This window comes from Sclerotinia sclerotiorum, genomic scaffold (assembly GCF_000146945.2).
Source record: "Sclerotinia sclerotiorum 1980 UF-70 scaffold_2 genomic scaffold, whole genome shotgun sequence".
NCBI lineage: Eukaryota > Fungi > Ascomycota > Leotiomycetes > Helotiales > Sclerotiniaceae > Sclerotinia > Sclerotinia sclerotiorum.
This window is the reverse complement of record NW_001820834.1, coordinates 727,199-746,762: the sequence shown is the minus strand read 5'-3', so window position 1 is coordinate 746,762 and position 19,564 is coordinate 727,199. Positions and strand designations below refer to the sequence as shown.

Below are 19,564 nucleotides of genomic sequence, written 5' to 3'. Positions count from 1 at the left end.
CGCGGCAAGATCTTGTCGTCCATTCACTAATTCAAAAGCATATATAAATATATATTTTTGTTGATGTTATCAACAATGTTTTCATTTAGTTCAATTCATAAATTACGATCTATATTTTCATATCTTCCCTTACTCGAATCAAGTTCTCGTGAGAATGGGTGAGACGAAGTTGGATGACCTCCAAGTATGGACCAGATCTACCTGCGAGCGGTTCAAAAGCTCGGAAGCCGCCCGTATGATTACCCATAATCCGAGCATGCTGTTGTACAGTACGGGATTGATCTGTCTCACTGCGTGGCTGCTGATACGGGCTGTGACGATCTTCAGGAAGCCGAGACATGCCAGACCGAGAACGCCGGATTTGGAGAAGCCAACATCTAGGAATGGAAAAGTGCAGAGACCACTAGGAGGTTAGGACTAACCATTAATTGATGAATAGTGGCTGAATTCTTGACAGTTTGGGACCCCATGCAATTCAAACGCCCAACGGCAGTTCCATTTCCGAACTGGGATGTGCAACAATCGAAGCCAAACGCATACCGACCATTTCGCCATGGACCTTATCACATCACCATGGGATTAAGAACCATGGATTGGAATGAATGGATAGGTAAATCATTTTCGGCCCAAGCGGAAGGCTGCATTGCTAACATCTCTAAGAATTGGACAACCACTACATGAAGTACCATGACGACAAAGCCAAACGTATTATCGAACGTGGCGCCAGATCTTGTTACACCGATCCTTCGGCATTTGATGGTGCCGTTGAGCTGCTCGAAGAACTTTGCGCGTATCTCCCAGAACGTTACCCTACACTCTACAGACGTACTCCAGTCGGTATGGATAATCTTCTCACTAACGAATCTTTCAACATCGTGGAACGGCCACTTGCAGAAGATCCAATGCAGATGGCGGCCCGCTTCACGCAGGATGATCTAGCCATTATGTTTGAGAAGGAAGATGGCCAATACTATCTTCTTGCTGGAGCCATCTTACTTGCCGGGTTTTGGCGTTTGGAGGATAAATTGGGGATGCCACTGAGTGAGATCCACACATCCGGCGACGTGCCGGGCTACAAAGAGAAATTGGAGAAAGGAATGATGAATTTTTTTCGCAGGGTGCAGCCTAATGCGCCCGTCCAGCGTGTAAGTGTCCCTAACTTGCGCGATTATGGCTAGCTGTATACTAACCAATGTTTCAGAACAACTATTTCATTCAAGTAGACGATCAACTAGCATGGTCATCAAGCATTGGCCCCGAAGATGGAGAACCCGGTAGCGTGAGTTGGGATACTGCGGAGAAGAACAGAGCGGTTGAACATCATTGGTTTCGTTCTGAACGACAGACGTTGAGGAGACTGCCGAGATCTGGCGGTGTAGTGTTCACGATCAGAACGTATTTTCATCCGATCACGGAAATATGCGAGGAGCTGTATGTACCTGGGAGATTGGCAAGTGCCGTGAGAAGCTGGGGTGACGACGTGAGTAAGTACAAGGGGAAGGAGAAGTATGGTGAAGTTCTATTGGAGTACCTAGACAAGAAACATGAAGAGCAAGTTGAAGCGGGGCTGGATGTGGAAAAGGAAGAGGAAGTCAGAGCATATCCATACTAGTGCGCTTTTTTGGAAACTGGAGGTGCTCAAGATGATGCCACTTCGGAAACTGCATTTGGGCTGCGAGCCTGCACATGCCACCGGCGTCTGGAGCTTTTGGGCTAGGAAATAGCTGTGAATGATCTAAAATATTAACTATCACATCACAAATTTATGAAAAACACCCGATGCCTGCCACAAGCCTCCTTCCAGCGAAGCATTGATCAATTGCTTCAAAATATGCAAATTTCTTTTGTCTCGGGAAGCAGCACATCGCTTAAGGTCCCCACGGCCGTCAATATTCGGATCACGTGAACCCAAACAGAAAAGATGCTGAGGCAAATAGATTAAGGTATTTACTCCATCATTCTGTTCCAGATATTCAATCTTTTCTTCCTCACGCTGGTCGTAAAGTTATCTTCTCAATTTTGGTGCTGATCGCTGTTCTTAAACACTAAAACTACATGTCGTGGTATGCCAATGCGGCGTTTGTCTCATTGCCATTTCCTCAAGACCCCTATTACCCCGCCCCTAATATATCTCATGTTTAAAACAAGCTTCCTCATTCTTTTCGAGATGGCTCTCATAAAAAGTTGTGAATTGTGGCTCGTTAACGTGGTGCGCCAACAGCTGTTCACTCTATGGATTTGTCGAAACACCTCGAACGCTTAAAAATGCAAGAGCGAATCCGTTGCTGGTGCAGTCTTACTATCGTTCTTTTGGTATGGAACAAGGATTATGGCAGTAAGTCGCCCTTGATATATCTGTCCTATTAGCCTGTCGCTAATGGAGACACAGTCAGAGTAGAAGGGTGAAACAGCTGAGAGATGAAATACCAGGCGTGCGGTCATGAAAATGCTTGAAAGAACCCCTCTATCCTCCCGAATTAGGACTATTGATGAACAGAAAATCATTCAGAAACATATCACGCCGGGTAACTGTCTAGTTAACACCACAGCATCTGAACCGCCCCCCTGCCATCAACACTACCTCCCATCGGCTTGCAATAATTCGAGCAATGTCACTCACGGTGATCAAACAAGAATATCAGGCTTTCTTTTTTGGTGCCAAAGGATCAGAAAAGCAAACCCAATCTGTCTGAGGTCGATTACACATCCTGTTACTCCAATCTGTTGGACATTAAGACTTTTACCCAGGCTTTGACGGCAAAGCGGTGATCTCCAGTCTGGCTGGGTCCAGTTTTGGAAAGAGAGATATCCAAGCTCGAGCTATTGTAGGAAGCAGCTCATTGGACTCGTTGAACATGCGATTCACCAAATTTACCTGGACAGAAGGATCAAACCATTGGATTTGCAATAGCCTTTTCATGCCACAACAAAAATACGGAGAATTCGGAGAGCTTTGATCGTGACCTCTCCATGGATTCAAGTTCTCCAAAAGATTGAACGGGCGCTCAGAGGTGGCCGCAACACGGCAGTCCTAAGTGGATGGATCGGCTTGTGTGCCGGGAAAAGTGAAGTGGTAATACTTAAAAGTTCACACATTGTGTTGGCCCTTCTTGACTGGGACCCGAGTCCCCCTATGCCCTTCCAGGTTCTCTCCTATCTTGTATCTTATCCTCGGGGCAACCCATGATCTCCACAATCTCATAGTAGGAAACAAGATCCATTGATATTCTTCATAGAAAGCAATTATAAAACACAATTGACCAAACAGAATTTTACATACATCTAATATCTCTCTTCTCAAAGAAGTGATCACCTCCGTCTATGCCCTTCCGGCTCTTCGGGTGGGATTTGTCCTACGGTCAAAGACGCGGGCAGAATATGAGTGAGCCGTCAAATTCGTCTCGCCGCCGATCTTCTATATGGTGATTTCAGAGGGTACGATGATCCTCCCCAGCTGGTAGCTAATCACCAAACAAACTCGAGAACTAAGAATCACGAACTTCCCACTCCTCAAGGTCACCTACCTTTCACACAGACAATGGACAAAACTTCCTCAACCCAGAATATTGGATATCTTCCTGATGGTTGGAGTGCATCAAGAAGTTCTTGATTAAATCTCTCTATTTCTCAGTGTAGATATCATAATAGTTCCGAGGAGCAATTGCATGGAAGGTGTCCAAGGCCCGACGTCAACAACACCTCCGTGGGGGAAGGTACGTCTGCGCTTTATTGTGGGAGGAAAACAGTTTCAATGGAGAAGAATCAGGCATGGGGGCCTTAGCCCAAATACAACAGACATTTCCGGGTAAGTAACTTACATCATTTCCAATTTCCTGGGCTACGATAAATTATGCTCTTTCACGAACTTTCTCGGCCTTACTGGTATCGTCGCAAGAAAAATATCGCTGATACATCGTTTTCTTTAGAGACTGCGTGCTTTGGGAAAGACCTCGGAAATGTTATCTTCTATTGTACTCGCTTTTCAAACTCCTCCAGCATCTCTTTGCCCAGTTCTTTTTCGCTCTCCACAGACTGCACATGAAAAATCAATCAATCAGCAAAGATTTCCCATTGACAGGCCAAGGCCGAGAAAAAATGGGAATTCGAGATATCCGACTGGCTTGGTTTTCCAGTGTTCTTGGTTCAAGGCGCCGGATCTATATGTGGGGGATCGGATACGCGAATATCGTTGGACTGATACATCGAATATCCAGGTCGTAAATAGCCTTTAGGAGATCCACCTCCCTTCGAATTTGGTACATTCGCAGTTAAATCTACCTTCGAAATTGCCAGTGTCTACGCTGCAATTCCTTTGGCTATCATCAACCACTTCTTCGATATCGTCAAGTCCATTATCAACCATGGAATACAAATTATTGAAATGATGAAGGTGACTGATTTCTTCTACTGTATGGCTGTGAGCTCGTGAAGCTGATAAATACATAGTTACATCACAGCATAAATATCCGAATACGATCAAGGACGAATTCGGTATCCTGTCAATTTTTATTGTGGCACTATGCACTAACGCACGCAAGAGAACTGCTCTTCCTGCAACGGCTGGACCATGGACTGAGCATGGGGAACGTAAGCCTGTCAAGTGGAACGTCTTCGTCATCACAGTGAAGCGGTTCCGATGAATGCAAGAACGGAAATTCTGGTCGCCGATCTTTCCTGATACCTCAAATGAGATATTTTGGTACTCGGAATTCCTATGGTGCAAATTACCCCAATCAAAACTTCACCCCAATTTTCTAATACCTTTTTTGTGTAGTGTCTCCAAAGTCGCTCTTACATTGTACCATCGCGAGCTTGTTGACTTCAAACTACTCAGATTTGTCTTGTGGAGTGTCTCCAAAAATAGAAATGGAATTGGTTGATGGACCTTCCCGGCGAGTATGTTTCCCTCGAGCATCTGCTTGTTTTCTTTAAATTTTTCATCTCCAAACCCACATCTTTGTAAGTTGTTGTAACCATGGTCAATCACTGTAATATACAATGGCAGACCAATCAAAAAATCTTGTATTGAATGTATTGGTCGCGTGCTTGTCAGAAAGAACGGATCTGACGCCCATATTGCCTTTGGGATTTTATCTGCATTGCAATAATGCAAGTTCGGATGCAATACTTGAGTTCGGTCTCTGCGATGACCTATCCTAGTCTCTGTGGCGCGATCTTGGCGGGAACTCAGTCATGCAAAAGTTCAAATTGTCTCGACATAATCAAGAAAACGTTCATCGATTGTGTCTGTGACCACGGGCTAGCAGAATTGACAAAGACACAGTCTTTTGAGGATACTCAGGTTTCAGGATTAGGAATGTTGTTCTCAAATATGTTGGATGAAATTCGATTTGTTTTTAGATGGTCCTAAAACATATGGTCTTCATGTAATGTCTTTGGACCAGAGGTCAAATCCCCATTTTCAAGCCGGAGAACAGTTTCAAATCACAAAAACATCGATTTTTGCAATCCATCAACCTTATCTAGCTCAGCAATTCTCGGCCCACCGTTAATACTGTGGAAAGAAAGAATGACAACTGATCTTTTTGTCCCGTATGTGGCTCGTCCGCGAGCAGGTACAGCCGGTAGAAACGGCTGTTCTTTACTGGTATTTTGACTTACTCCGGAGCTACTGGCCCCTCAGGATCAATTGATCCAAGCGCCACACAAGGACGAGGCGGCAAGCATGAAATTTAAACGGTCACGAAATGCCGTGGTCAATGATATTCTTTCCTGTTTCTGGTGTGGTCAATTCCAACCCTGGATATCACTGCCCCTCTATACCGTTTGTGACCCAGCCATCAAGAATGAAGTATGCCATATCTTCTTGCAGCTATTTCATGTTTCTCGCGATCTCCGACGTCATCAATTCTTCCTGGGCACAATCAGCATCTTATTGGCAGGGCCGCCCTTACGCAACAAAAACCCTGTTCAGGTGCTTGAGCCAATGGAAAGTCCATTCCCTAAGCATAAGGCATCAAAGTTGAGGGATCAATATGAGACGAAAATGGTAATAGTCGGAACAATGTCATTGAACCCCAGGATTGGTACTGCTGGTAAACTCCGAGATTATAAGGAGATACATACATGGAAGATACAGGGCTGTCCTCTATAGGCCGTGGAAAATAAAACACAGAAAGCCTTGCCACTATTCTCGGACATTTAGATGTATCGATATATTTGAATTGCCGCACTGCAGTTTGAATCTCTCGGAATCTTCCGTGGGACACTTACTAGCCTTTGAGGACACCAGGGATCTAACTCATTATTGTCAGAGGGCGACCGGAGATGCAGTAGTGATATTCGTTCAACAGCCATCCAATTTCTCATCTGGATTTGCTGTGTGCTGCTTGCAAGATGAATGTACGCTGTTGAGAAATTTTGAGACGACGTCCATCAATCTAGGGAGATGTATCTACTATTACGGGTTTATACTGACATTCATTCAGGTTCGCCAAAACCACTTCACATAGCTACAGGATCACAGCTGAGATGTAAAGCGGATGTCCACAATAAAAAAAAATTCCTAACTATTCAAAATGGCTCCGATTCGTCCCATCAACAAGCTCGATTGTCGAATTCTAAATAAGCAGCTCCCTCTAGCCCCCGTCTTGCTTGGTCAGAGCTTTATATTTTGGAGGAAGCCCTGTTTTCATGGGGCCATCGAAAGGTTTAGTCCATTCGCATAGTTACCTCCTGAGTCTCATGTCTGCGAATCGAGATTCGGCTAAAATCCAAGAATGAAGTGGCATTCATGATGAGAACCACGAGATTGAAATAGTCGTCATCCATCACATACAGCTTCCGCTGAAGAGACACCAATATTGGAATGGGGGATTTCTGAAGATAATTCAGAACAACACCAATTTACAGAACGATTATCATTCTCCAAGTCAACAGCAAAATTATGGTAACAGATTCCGTGGTTTCTTTCCCAACATAATTTTTCCGAACATTAAATTGTTAAGGTGCCCTCACTTGGAGCAGCCCCAAACACACAACTCTCATTAATTTGACCGAACTCTCGAGCAGCGACTCGTTCCAACGTTTTCTATTGGTGGCCTCAGAATTCGAATTAAAACCACCCGATGATACTGTCTATCGCTTTTTCGGACGACTACATGACAACGCAAGTTATTCATCTGCTAAGGCAAACCTTTCTACGCTTCGACATCATCGAAATTCAGATGGATGAGCGAGTGGTTCGAGCCTTGAGCAACAAATATGGGCCTGGTATATCAAATATCATCTGGGAGATTTATCGTTAATATACCCTGTTACTTCTGTCCCAAGGTTTGCTTTTGCCATCCAGCCAACGTTGCGGTTTCGTATCTATTTCAATATTTCTTGGTGAATGGAAAACGACTCATCAAAGTCCGATTATAACTAGATAGGGTGCTTTGGAACTAGATTGCCGGACGTAAGGGTCGGCAAACCGGCAACGAAGCAGGATTAGAAGTAAGTCTTCCAAAACGTCACGAACTAGCAAGACTGCTTCTGGAAGAATACTTATTCTTTATTCGAGGAGGTCGGTAGAACTCTCAACGAACGATGCAGAGAGAGCCGATATCTTCCAAAAGTTCAGGCAAGAGAAGATTTGGATAAAGTATTGAAGGTCAAAAATATGAAGTTATTTTGGAATTGAATTATTGAGCAGGGAACCTCTTAGTTCGTTGATACTCCAGTATTTGTGGCCACGAAGGGGCAAAGGATTATTTTAAATTGAGAAAAGTTTCTTTGGGGGGGATAGATCTACGTTGGTCTATGAATGAAAGACTAAGACAAGAGGAGATTGGTAGATGGAGCCCGAGACCTTCATGGCCTTGTCAATTATTACCCGATGATAAAGTTAAGATTGAAGCTTTTATGCCGTCTACAGCTTCAGATACAGATAAAGAGTGTGAGGATAACCTTCACCTTGGTGGAAATGTACAAAACTGGAAGGACGTGATAGTCATTGAAATTCCTGGTGGATGAATCCTAAAGCTAGAGTACTACCAAAATTATAGATGAGTTGAAACTTTCATACTGTAAAGTCTAGTTTATGATTAAGTCGATGAAATATATATTTTATGAAGTGTTTCCATGTGAATAATAGAGTAATCAGTTCGCTCTTTTTGAAATCGAGGTTCGCAGACTGTCTTCTTCTGTCCGGATAGGTTATGTGACTTGAATCTTCGTACGAATTGACAATATGAGAGTTTTTTAGTCTCATGATTATGGAAGGGAAAATCGAAGGGTGGACGGAAGCTCAGTAAACGACTGTGTATTTCACCTAATGTCACAGAATTCCGGGGTAGTCAGTTCAAAATTTCAAGAGTAATACCCAATGGCTCAATATTCCATCATTATGAAATGGCTTTCAGGACAAATTATCCATAATACCGCTCAATATATACATTGTCACCCACTACAATCACTAATCTTGCCCAGTAGACGAGCCAGGACAATAAATTAGTCTTCCGGGACTTACAAGAAAGAATAATCTGCAGGAATTAAAGACATCAAACTCTTTTTCTATCTCCTAGTCACCTGTATAAATCCAACTCTCTATTCCTCATGCGCCATCAATCCCACAGCAACATCCTGCTTCCCACCCACAAACCTCATAACCATCCTAACACAAAACTCCGAAAAGCCCATAACCCTCAACCCACACTCCTCAAGCTGCATCCCCAACCTATATTCAGAACCCCAAAGATAACTATCCTCAATCGGTCCACATTTCTTCTCATCTCGTTCTACATTATGGAGCTCGATACCTATTTGCTCATTGCTCATGGATTTCTCAACAAAGAGCATCATAGCAAATCTTTGTATCTCAATGAATTTTCGTTGCTCCTCCTTCGTCTCCATATTCCTCTCCTCCACCTCTTCTTTCCCCGGGAAATCCCCCTCCCTCCATCCTAAATATCCCCTGCAGTAATAACTCCGTTTCCAAAACCGCTCTATACAATTCCTCCAATATCGCCGCACCATATCCATAAAAATATGAAATTCCTTCAACAAAACCCTCATTTCCATGACTCTGCCCCTAGCATAGGGTTGTGGATTGACCGTCTTTTCAAGTTGCCTGTCAATTTCTGCCTGTCAATTCGAATTTACTCTGGAAAGATTCTTCTACCCTTATTATAAATCATAGGTCTAGATAGGATAATACGGTGACATAGTCAGCAATTAAAAACAAGATTATCTTACTCGTCCATACCAAAGCTCATTTCCAAAAAGGATATCATATTTAATCTCATGGGGTCAGATATTCTAACATAAGTTTAAGAACAAGTCTCCTAAATTCTAATCCTACAATAATAAATTAAACATCAAAAGCCCTGAGATGAGAAGAGAGATGTGTATATATATAAGTCTTACTATTCACCTTTCCCCAAAACACAACAAACCATAAACATTCAACACCAACCACAAGAAACATGCCAATTCATCTCTATATACGTCTTACTATATCCACCTCACCAGATCATCGCTCACAAAATACCAATCTAGAGAACGAAAATAAGAAACCAGCCACGAGAGAATCAGTGAATTCGAATGCTTGGGTGGAAAGATAGGTATACATACATACTTATCCAGACATGCAACAAAACAAAACAAAAGTCTTCAAGCTAAATCACGAGATATGATTAACCCCCATGATAAAGATAACACTTCTATCATGACGTATTCTTGATTTTGTAACATTGCATACTACACGGATTGGAGTCATAAGGTAACCTATGAGACATCTCGTCAATAGCCGAAAAGGAGTCACTCGAGTCTCTCTGGTCTATCTGCCTGCCTTTTAATCGCAGATTTCTATCCTCTGCATACCTAATTCAAATCATACAGTAACATTAGTCCAAACGGACTCCCGAGAAGACGAGGACTGTATCTGTCTATGCATTAACATTAAGAAGTATTGAGGGGAGGGACAGTCCAAGGATATTCGATAATAATGATTGAATATTGTGTGATGCTGAATATTAATTAGGTTTTAGCTGAAATATCTCAGCAGAATATCACTTAATTCCATGCAGTGTTTAGAGATATGTTCGTATTTTGATAGATACTGTCCAAAGTCTTTTGAAAATAATATGAAGTGATAGCTCAACATTTGGACTTTGCGAGGGACCGATCTGGAAATCTCGGTGGACAACTTGTTGAATTCTGGATGAGCGTCCAACCATCGAGAAGAGCAAAAATTCGCTATCATCACTTTTTAATTCGTTAAACATGGATGCAGAGAAATGAAACTATCATTTTCTAGATGGTTGTAAATCCAATGCGTAAAAAGCCTCGCTGGGGACCATGGTCCCTCTCTTCTATAAACGCCGTGCCTTCTATATCTATTTCCAATGCCCACTACGCCGCTGACCATCAGACCATCAGACCCGCTGATATTTCTAATATAATGTCTATGCCTTGCCCATCTAATGTCCCATAAATTACACCCCAAAATACAACGTGCACTCGTTCTAACTAAGCCTAGGCGCTCTGCTTTTGAGCCTCACTGGCATGTTCTTTCATAACGGCAACTTCTTTCGAAACTTTCGCGATGGGAGCTCTCATAATTTCTTTTTCTGTATTCTCGACGCTTCCGGCCATTTCACCCTCCACTCTTTTATTCAAGAAACTCAAATATGTCTGCCACCCAATTGCGATGACTCCCGCGAAAATACTCCTGTATTCTTGTGGTACCCATGCGAAACTGATAGCTGTGACCGCCGGCCAGAGTTTAATACTGTTCATCATACTAGTCGGAACCGTTCTCTTAACACGCTCGACGACGTCCGGTATGCTGTCTCCTGAAAGTAATGATTGCATGCCGAAGAAATATGTGTTGAAGATAGGAGTGAAGAAAATTTGATTGACACCGACTTTTGTTGCGAGAGAACCGGCTTTCGAAGAGTAGTTGAAGTTTTTAGAGAGAAACATAAACCTTTGCTTTGTTAGTCTATTTCGGCATCTTGTCTCCATGGACAATGGAGTAATAGGGGGCCGAACCATTTGTAAGATGGAATACTACTCCCCATGCTGATAACCAATGCTCTCAAAGTACGTTTCCAATCATAATCATCCCCGCAGATGCTTTGCGCCGATAGGTCTCCCAGGAAATATATCACCAGTGAGCTACAAAATTGTGTAGTATAAGGGCGCTTCCTTTGTGATCGACCGTATGCCTGGAAGGATCTAGTTAAAGGACCCAGTCGTTGCCATAATGGCAGAGTCGCAATAGTCGCAGGAATTGGAATTGCAGTGCCATTAGCGGAGTTTTCTGGCAAGGGGCTTGAATGAGGTGAATGGGTGGAATTATTGGAGGTGTGTCTTTTCGAAGTGAAGTTTGTTTGTTTCCGAGGGGTTGGAAAGTGTGAACGTCGCAGTACTGCTCGACTAGTTGTTTGGAGAGCTAAGAGAACCATTATGTAAAAGCAATTATTACTGAATTACGGTATAAACATGTTGTAAAGAGAATATATTGTTTGAACGAAAGGTGTTTCGAATTTCAATCCTGAATTTGGATCAGATGGACCGTGAACGTTGGTGAGTGACAACAGCAACGGTAATAATACGGAAGCGTGTTAAGGCTAGAATTTTCATGCAAGGAACGAATCATACTTTAGGATTTGGTAGATCTTTACGTAAGCACGCGATGATCAGGGTCCAATCTCTATTTCGGGGAAAAAAGAACATTCTTGGCATATTCGACATAATGTAGCTACAAGGATGACATTGAAAGATTGTAGGTCAAATGAATACATAGGATTCTTGATTGAGCCTTGAGCTACGGATTACGATCTCTATTTCGATTACCATCTGGCTGGTCCGAATAGATTTTGATGCATCACGTGCCACCACCCCCTTTTTTTTCAAATTTATCATTATTCCACCGCACAACAATGAAAGTATTCTTGTAGCCATCAGCAAAGTGCATAGATAGTTCCACTTCCCTATTTTATATTTGCTTTTGATGATTCTAATATGAAGAGAGAACTCCGTTTCAAATGGGTGCGGGGCATAAGCTCAGATACGCGATGTCAGACAACATCTCTTGTGGGTGGATATGAAGTGTGCATCTAAAACGGTGTATTTTTCTAAGTGCTAGAAACTTCTAAAATTCTTCTGGTAGTTTATTATTGCAGACTGTTAGATTTGATTTATTTTAGGGCTTCCATTCCCCGCAAACTAATGTTAGTCATTCAGTCTAGTCTCTATACTAGTGCATTAGATTCGAAGTTAGCTCCATTAGTCCATTCGGATTCCAACGTTATCCATCAAAGATTGGCTTGAATGTGTTAATACTTAAAAAAGTTTTCCGCAATAATGCGTCATTTATTGACTCGTGGAATCCAAGGATAACGATAGGACATGTATGCTGATGGATTAAACTTGTAAATTAGGAAAAATCGGATAGATAGACACTTTGTATGGGTAATTTATGATAAGAAACGTGACCTAAAGAGCATGTCCATGAGCGCGCAATGCTCGAAAGTGCTGATGTGATCTGCCCACACCGGATCCAATTTGTGGATTGGAAAAAAAAATGAAAAATACTCTGTGGCAAATACCAAGAAGCTATGGTTCACAGATGCCAGATTCAACGGAAATGATGCAGGGTGTTCGACTCAAATTATTACTGTAATATTTTACATGTAAGTTGAATTCGTGACATGAAGTGACAAAAGTCTGGACTGGCACCTGCGTCTGATAAGTAGCTTGTACCAAATGCATCTATCTAGTGTGATAGAGGACGAAATTGAGGAGTTTTCTCTACATACTTATTAACCTGATACCGCTTAGAATGGCATGTGAAACCGTGAGATAAACTTGAATAACAATTTATATTATATAGAATGCTGTAAACATAGAAAGACTTTGAACAGTTTTCTATATATTCTTATTTATATACCCAATACTACTCTGAATAACCTCTGATATTGTAAAGACAAACTTGAACAATAACTAATTCTATATATAATACTGTGAACACGAAAAAAGTATTTTGCAAGACAGTGAAGAATTACACGGCCTAAGAGATAAAATATACAGTTTTACATGCTGAAGAACTAAAACCTTAAGCAGGATGAGGCCATATACACGTAAAATAATATCATGTAAAGCTTCAGAAGCAAAAACACGGGAGGAATCGGGAGTAGGTGGAGATGAAAATTAATGAGGTAGATCAAGCTCTAGAGAATACCATTCCCATTTTGATCATTGAGAAAGGTTAGAAGAGTGTCAGTGGCCGATTTCTATTCAGACTGGGAGGGAGTCTCGGATCACCAAGCTAGCATTAGCATATTCTAAATGCCTATAAAAAAGATCCCAATTTCCCTCCTCCTTCAAACAATCATCTTCCCTTCATTCAATCACCTTTTCTACGCCAGGACTACCTTTGGGTAATTTATTCTTTCTTTTACTCATTTTACCTTTAATTTTTCGATTTCGCCTTAGGATCTCGTTTGCATCATCGACACGTAAACACATCAACAGTTATGTTTTGACTGCCATAGTTAGTTTGACTTTATTATCCTCCACTCAGCGTTTCTCTTTTGATGATATTACAAGTAATGCACCGTGTATAGTTTACAGGCCTCGACTTGTGGGCACCTAAGCCCCACTCAGGACGACTCGAACGACCCGAACGACCTCGATGAACGACCCGATCAACCTCGAACGAACGAACGACCTCGAAGGACCCGAACGAACCAACACTGGACGGAAGGGAGGAAGCTAGATCGTACAGGCGGCAGGTAGACTTACTTGTTCGGGTCAAATGCGATTTGGTGGAGGAAGGCCAGGGCCGGGGGGGGTGGCCTCAGATTGTACAGGCAGTAAACAGGCTTGTTTATCCAGGTCAAATGCGATCTGGGTGGGAGGACAGGGAAGGAGGGGCGGGGATCCAACGCACGAATGTGCATCACCTGCCAGGGATTGACAACCCCAAGGCTAAGTTTTATGGATTCCAGTGTTTTAATTAACACTGGGTGATGAAACTTAAATTCGCCCAGTATTGCACTGTCGCTGGGTGGGTTTCATCCTACTCCTGGGCTTGCCTGGGGTAGGAAGAAGCCCTCTAGTTAGTTCATTAGTTCATCCACTAATAAAATATTTTTTCAGATCATGTGCATAGTAGGATGTGATCTAAATACTTAGCTGAATTGAGTTTTTTTTTAATTAGAACTAGACTGTACCCTTTGCTTATCAAGCGTGAACCATAGTCAATCTAGAATAGGAGGTTAGTCTTAGCCCTAGGCTAATCGACATTGGCTTACGTAATCTCATGCTTTGACATGTCTGTCATACCAATTAGTCTACACTTGCCATGATTTTTAGACTAACTATCATGTACTAAGATTTCTTAAGTCCATTGAAGCACATAGTGAAAGTTTGGTACTTTTTGTTGCACGTCTGTTTGCTACTTAATAAAGTTAGTCTTACAAAGTAATCTATTTAATGATTGGAATAACCTGAGAATCAGTTCCATAAAAGGTTTTCTCAGCTCCAACTACTTGGGAAAGTGATAATTTATCCTTGTTTAGTATAATGTATACATCCGTGCCTGAGTATCAATCTATCACATAGTAATCTGGAATTTTTGTGATCTCAAAATAAATAACGTGTATCGTTATTATTGAACTCTGACCATCGCATACATCTACTTTCACAACTACAAGATTCGGTCTCGCGATAAATAATTCAGTCATTCTATCTGTTTCGTATATATTCTAATGCGGAGGCCGGTTGGTAAGTTGGCTCAACTTGGAAATTAGCAGAAAGCTAATCTACAATCTAAAAGTACTGAAATCACTCGTGACCTGAAGTTTTTCCATATGTTTCAGGAAAACTGAGTCGCTACCACTTTAAAGCTTTCGGTGAATCTGAGGTTAGGACTCAATATCAGGATACCATTGGGTTGTACTCCGCATTGTGAGGAGAACTTGTCCAAACGCCGATGTATTACACTGCAAATGTCCGTGGTCTATGTCATTCGCTAAGAGCTAATACCACTACTCCGCCCATACTAGAGAGATTTTCATCATTTCATATGACTCACTCTGGTAAACTAGTACTAGTAGATAATGCAATTTGTATAAAAAAGGCTGCTCTTCCCTCTTCACTCATTTTTCTTTTCTTCATCTTCATCTTTATATTCGACACTGGAATCTGGATGCTGGATGCCGGACTGAACGGCACTAAATTGGACGACACTAGATTGTACAACACTGGACTGGACAACACTGGACTGGACAACACTGAACTGGACAACACTGAACTGGATACAACATTGGACTGGACGACACTGGACTGATTGGATACAACACTGGACTGATTGGATACAACACTGGACTGATTGGACACAACACTGGACTGATTGGATACAACACTGGACTGATTGGACACAACACTGGACTGATTGGACACAACACTGGACTGATTGGACACAACACTGGACTGATTGGACACAACACTGGACTGATTGGACACAACACTGGACTGATTGGACACAACATTGAACTGGACACAATACTGAACACTGGATTCTTTACTGGACTTTCCACAGGATTCTGAAGACTGGACACTAGATACTGAATACTGAATCCAACTCGACCGGATAGCCGATGGACTTTTTTCTAACTCTTTCTACGAAATTTCACCTCTATTTTCCCCGGATTCTGGGTTTTCTCCCCTACTCTTTTAGGATTAATTTTGGAAAATTTCTGGCCCCACTCTTTTCATTGCAATTGCTTACTTGTTGGGTGTTGTGAAGGAGAGAAAATTTTCCGGATCTCACATATCTGTCTTTTCCCTCTGGTATTACGCAATTCTATTTCTTCGATTCATGATGTCACGATGTCCATATCTCCAGGTGGATCATCCGGAAATCTCGGTTGGGAAAGAATGGTCTAGTGTCTTGTGCATCGGCGTAAGAGATTAAACTCTTTTTTTAGTCAAGAACGATGGTGCAATCGGATTCTAGATCTACAGCAGTCAAAGGTTTGATATTACCATCTCCCCTTCTCAACTCCACTTTTTTCTTGCACACTTACTAACCACTACTGAGCTTACATGAGACAATTAAACATGTGATCCTTTCATAGAATCTCCTACATCGGAACACTTCCAGTTGTCACGGTGTCATTTGAAATGGTAATCTTACTGCCCCATCTATTTTGTTACCACATACATTCACTGACTCCATAGACCCAGTGGTAATAAAACTTCAGCCTCATTTCTCTTTAAAAAAAATCAAGTTCATCGGCAATATCACCTAGAAACTTATAGCGTGGTGGTGATTGAAAATTGAAGGCTGCTTAGCGAGTGTCACTAATTATCACGCTAATTTAGGAGATTCTCGCCTAAATATTCAGACTGGGGTAATTAAACCTAATATCACATTTGAGTAGGGATGTTTAAGCATGGACTATTGGAAGAGGAATTTGGAAGACTTTATTTAACACTATTATCCAGCTAATAGTTGAGTGTCTTTTTTCTCCTCAAGAAGAAAAAAGAACGGGGACAAAATGAAGTACGAATTTCTACAATCTCAGAGGGGCGATGTGGAGCTAATAAATGATGTCACGGTACAGGAAATCATATTTTAGATGAAAAAACGGACGTTTGCGAGAATTTTACGATCTATTAACGAAAAATTCTTATCGAAGGCGACATCGTATGGGTACTTTATCAATACTCACACGCCATACGCTCGCGAGACAAATCTATCTCGTGTCATCATGTTGCGACTACTTTTTCTCTGCGAATTTTCACGCCAGAAGTTCTAGCCTAGAACTTAAACGCCTAAAATGTTACATTGCGCACCATTGTTTATTTAATCAAGCATGACCGTTTTCCTTATCTAAATTGGGCAGTAATCGACTCGTGTTACGAAAAAGCGCTTGATACCAGGAGTGTATTTACAGCCGGTTGCCTTACCTGCCACCATGGTAGAACCTCTTCCGACAGCCAGTGATTTTTTTCGTCGAATGCCTCAGGAAGGACTGGTCAAAATTTAGAAAGTTCTGATCGAAGACATTATCGTGCTTTTTCATGTGCATGTTTTTATAATAAATATGTCAGCATATACGGGAGAATTTTTGATTTAAAATCACATTAGCGTTAGAGAAAATATGACTATTATGGGGCGCTTTATAGTCGAAGGCAACAAAATTCACATATGTAAATAGTAGCTGGCAAAGAGTAAATTTTAAGTGGTACAAAGTCCACCCATTAAGAAATTAATCAAGAACCTACCTCTAAGCTTTCGACAAAGAATTCGAGAAGAGTAAATTTGCGGTGTCATCACATTGTGTCTTCTCAAACCTGTCTAAGTGTTGACCTCCTGGGATCTGGGCAGCATATGCATATATATTGCATGATGCATATAAGGAGCAAACAAAACTCAACTTTTAATTCATTCTTTCCTTTTTGGTATACTGTTTGTTTGCTTTCAATATTTTGATTTCAAAGCACTTTAATTCCGAAGGCCGAATACCTAACCCTATTCCTTCATTTTTTGAATATATACTCGCAGCTTAACTGCTTAGCTAGAGAATCAATCAATTCAATCGGATGCTCTTTCTGGTTTCAATAAACCCAATACTAAGTAACGGGAGAAGGCGATTGAACTTCGAATCTCAATCCTCTCTCGGGCATTTGTACTCCTCCAGTTCTACGTAAACTCCTGTTCTACAACAGCTCTGATTGGCACTAAATGTTTCTCATAAGTATAGGTGCTATTATCTCTAGCTAAAGATTTCATTGGTTCAAGTTGCTGTTTGCGCTTACTATCAACTAGCTCCCTCTATATGACTTCAATCTCCAGATTGAGATGCAACAAAGCAAAATCTCACTGTCCAGATTTCTTCAGATCTCGTGCTGTTCATGCTAGTCTAAAACCCGAAACTGATTCTCGCAAGTTCCACGAGCATGGGGTAACTACAGGGTTGGCTAGAGTAAGTAATGACTAAAATATATAACTATGAGGTCAATTCAGAGCCTAATCATCATCTCTCTAGACAGCGTAGTCAGAAAACTTTCGAATACAACGATGAGTAGGATACTCCAATGCTACCGTTAAGCTAAGTTATCGAAACGCAATTTGGATTGGGAAAAAAAATCGAGTCAGCTTCCCCATGAGCGTGCAAGAGGTCAAGCTTCACAAATAGTTTCCTTCAGAAGAAGAAGAGAAAATGGATCTGGGGCTTTGCAAGGCTTGTTCTTTATTGTAGATTTGGACTTCTCTACGTATTTACAGCGTATGAATAGGTGCTTCTGGACATACATTGGTAAAATCTCAAAAAGGATTGGTAAAGTTCCGGCAGCAGAATTGTTTTGACTCGTGTGCAATATTGCTAAGAATTGTGCATTGTATTTAAAAGCAAATGGTGCTTTTACGATGAGTGCATTGGCTGGACCGTAATTGATGGTATGTGAAAGGGGAAAGCTCGGGAGCCGAAAACGGCTACGGATATTGCGAGCAATCCGGCAAGTAGAATATCCATAAACTAAAATGAAAAGTCTCGGTATTGGATGCTGCATTGAATCGTTGCACATCTTCGACCTTTTCCAATGAGACATAAGCATATAAGAATAACCAATTATGTTACGAGAGCAAGAGTAGGCTGCGCAAGGGGTATCCGCGGAGCGGAATATTTTTCCTAATGGATAGTCCGTGAATAACCCGCTTGTGGAGCGGACATTGGAAAATCTGAATAGATATCTGTAGAGCGGATTATTGCAAATAATCAAAAACGTATTAATTAAAACCTCAGTGGATAATCAACAAATTGGGTAGGAGGTTCAATAGACTATTCACACGGCGGATTATCCATGGATACTCGCAGGTTGCGGATTATTTCTGTGCAGCCTAGTAAAAAGGCTGTGTTGTGGGTTTTCTCGCTGCGTTCTAAATTGCATCTAGTGCGCGATAACTAGTCTTTCTTATTTAGAGCTTTGAATAAGGTTTTAAGATCTGTCTACCTCCACACCAATCCACAGCTCCTTTAACCTTAATTACTGGCGACTAAAGACGATGGTAGATCAAAGCTAAGAGGCAGGCTGGCGGCCGTACAATGGGGGAGTACTCGTTCTGAATTCCAAGGCATAAAGAAGGGATGATAGGTGCCGGAGAAAGGATAGTCAAGAAAGGCACAAAATGGTGGAGGGTCTGACTCGATCGAAGCCCCTTCGAAGCAATATGGATATCTATAAATATACAGCCTCGCACCATACATTATTTTTCGCGAGTCATTAACATGAGGAGAGTAAAAAACACATCTTCATACGCAAGTGCCCGCACTAGAGTTCGTTCCAGTACCATCTCGACTATACGGCATATCAAGAGTCCGGGAAAGAGCGAAGAGCTAATCGAAGGATGCTATGACGATATTCCACCATTCTTGTGCTGGGGGAACGGTAGAAATCTGCATAAAATTTGCTGTCTTTATCGGAGAAGTGATTAAAATATCGACGCAGAAAAAGTCCGAAAAGTGCTCCTGTTTTTATCGTCTACCTATTTTTGTATTTTTGTGACAAGTCCTTTGACATATCTACCAGTGTTGTTGGTAGG

General features: G+C 41.7%; 9 protein-coding genes across 9 annotated transcripts; 4 read left to right on the top strand and 5 right to left on the bottom strand.

The window, feature by feature from the left end:
• Positions 1 to 154: 154 nt before the first annotated feature.
• SS1G_01370 (hypothetical protein) lies at positions 155 to 1,612 on the top strand (the record flags this gene model as incomplete). The annotated part of the gene is made up of 3 exons (XM_001597126.1): positions 155 to 410; positions 661 to 1,145; positions 1,202 to 1,612. The coding sequence occupies 3 exons, from the start codon at positions 155 to 157 to the stop codon at positions 1,610 to 1,612; spliced, it is 1,152 nt and encodes a 383-aa protein (XP_001597176.1).
• Positions 1,613 to 2,259: 647 nt separating this feature from the next.
• SS1G_01369 (predicted protein) lies at positions 2,260 to 2,707 on the bottom strand (the record flags this gene model as incomplete). The annotated part of the gene is made up of 2 exons (XM_001597125.1): positions 2,260 to 2,355; positions 2,681 to 2,707. 2 exons carry the CDS (start codon positions 2,705 to 2,707, stop codon positions 2,260 to 2,262), a joined length of 123 nt encoding a protein of 40 aa, XP_001597175.1.
• Positions 2,708 to 4,411: 1,704 nt separating this feature from the next.
• On the top strand, positions 4,412 to 6,115 carry SS1G_01368 (predicted protein; the record flags this gene model as incomplete). The annotated part of the gene is made up of 5 exons (XM_001597124.1): positions 4,412 to 4,417; positions 4,458 to 4,587; positions 4,775 to 4,896; positions 5,285 to 5,353; positions 5,645 to 6,115. The coding sequence occupies 5 exons, from the start codon at positions 4,412 to 4,414 to the stop codon at positions 6,113 to 6,115; spliced, it is 798 nt and encodes a 265-aa protein (XP_001597174.1).
• Positions 6,116 to 8,550: 2,435 nt separating this feature from the next.
• On the bottom strand, positions 8,551 to 8,856 carry SS1G_01367 (predicted protein; the record flags this gene model as incomplete). Its single annotated transcript, XM_001597123.1, has 1 exon — positions 8,551 to 8,856. One exon carries the CDS (start codon positions 8,854 to 8,856, stop codon positions 8,551 to 8,553), a length of 306 nt encoding a protein of 101 aa, XP_001597173.1.
• Positions 8,857 to 10,479: 1,623 nt separating this feature from the next.
• SS1G_01366 (hypothetical protein) lies at positions 10,480 to 11,211 on the bottom strand (the record flags this gene model as incomplete). Its single annotated transcript, XM_001597122.1, has 2 exons — positions 10,480 to 10,933; positions 11,198 to 11,211. 2 exons carry the CDS (start codon positions 11,209 to 11,211, stop codon positions 10,480 to 10,482), a joined length of 468 nt encoding a protein of 155 aa, XP_001597172.1.
• Positions 11,212 to 14,723: 3,512 nt separating this feature from the next.
• SS1G_01365 (hypothetical protein) lies at positions 14,724 to 15,304 on the top strand (the record flags this gene model as incomplete). The annotated part of the gene is made up of 2 exons (XM_001597121.1): positions 14,724 to 14,739; positions 15,021 to 15,304. The coding sequence occupies 2 exons, from the start codon at positions 14,724 to 14,726 to the stop codon at positions 15,302 to 15,304; spliced, it is 300 nt and encodes a 99-aa protein (XP_001597171.1).
• Positions 15,305 to 16,687: 1,383 nt separating this feature from the next.
• SS1G_01364 (predicted protein) lies at positions 16,688 to 17,296 on the bottom strand (the record flags this gene model as incomplete). The annotated part of the gene is made up of 3 exons (XM_001597120.1): positions 16,688 to 16,774; positions 16,930 to 16,994; positions 17,248 to 17,296. 3 exons carry the CDS (start codon positions 17,294 to 17,296, stop codon positions 16,688 to 16,690), a joined length of 201 nt encoding a protein of 66 aa, XP_001597170.1.
• Positions 17,297 to 17,801: 505 nt separating this feature from the next.
• On the top strand, positions 17,802 to 18,051 carry SS1G_01363 (predicted protein; the record flags this gene model as incomplete). The annotated part of the gene is made up of 2 exons (XM_001597119.1): positions 17,802 to 17,948; positions 18,016 to 18,051. 2 exons carry the CDS (start codon positions 17,802 to 17,804, stop codon positions 18,049 to 18,051), a joined length of 183 nt encoding a protein of 60 aa, XP_001597169.1.
• A 185-nt stretch (positions 18,052 to 18,236) lies between these two features.
• SS1G_01362 (predicted protein) lies at positions 18,237 to 19,315 on the bottom strand (the record flags this gene model as incomplete). The annotated part of the gene is made up of 5 exons (XM_001597118.1): positions 18,237 to 18,267; positions 18,391 to 18,500; positions 18,834 to 18,901; positions 19,013 to 19,200; positions 19,281 to 19,315. The coding sequence occupies 5 exons, from the start codon at positions 19,313 to 19,315 to the stop codon at positions 18,237 to 18,239; spliced, it is 432 nt and encodes a 143-aa protein (XP_001597168.1).
• Between the last annotated feature and the right edge of the window lie 249 nt (positions 19,316 to 19,564).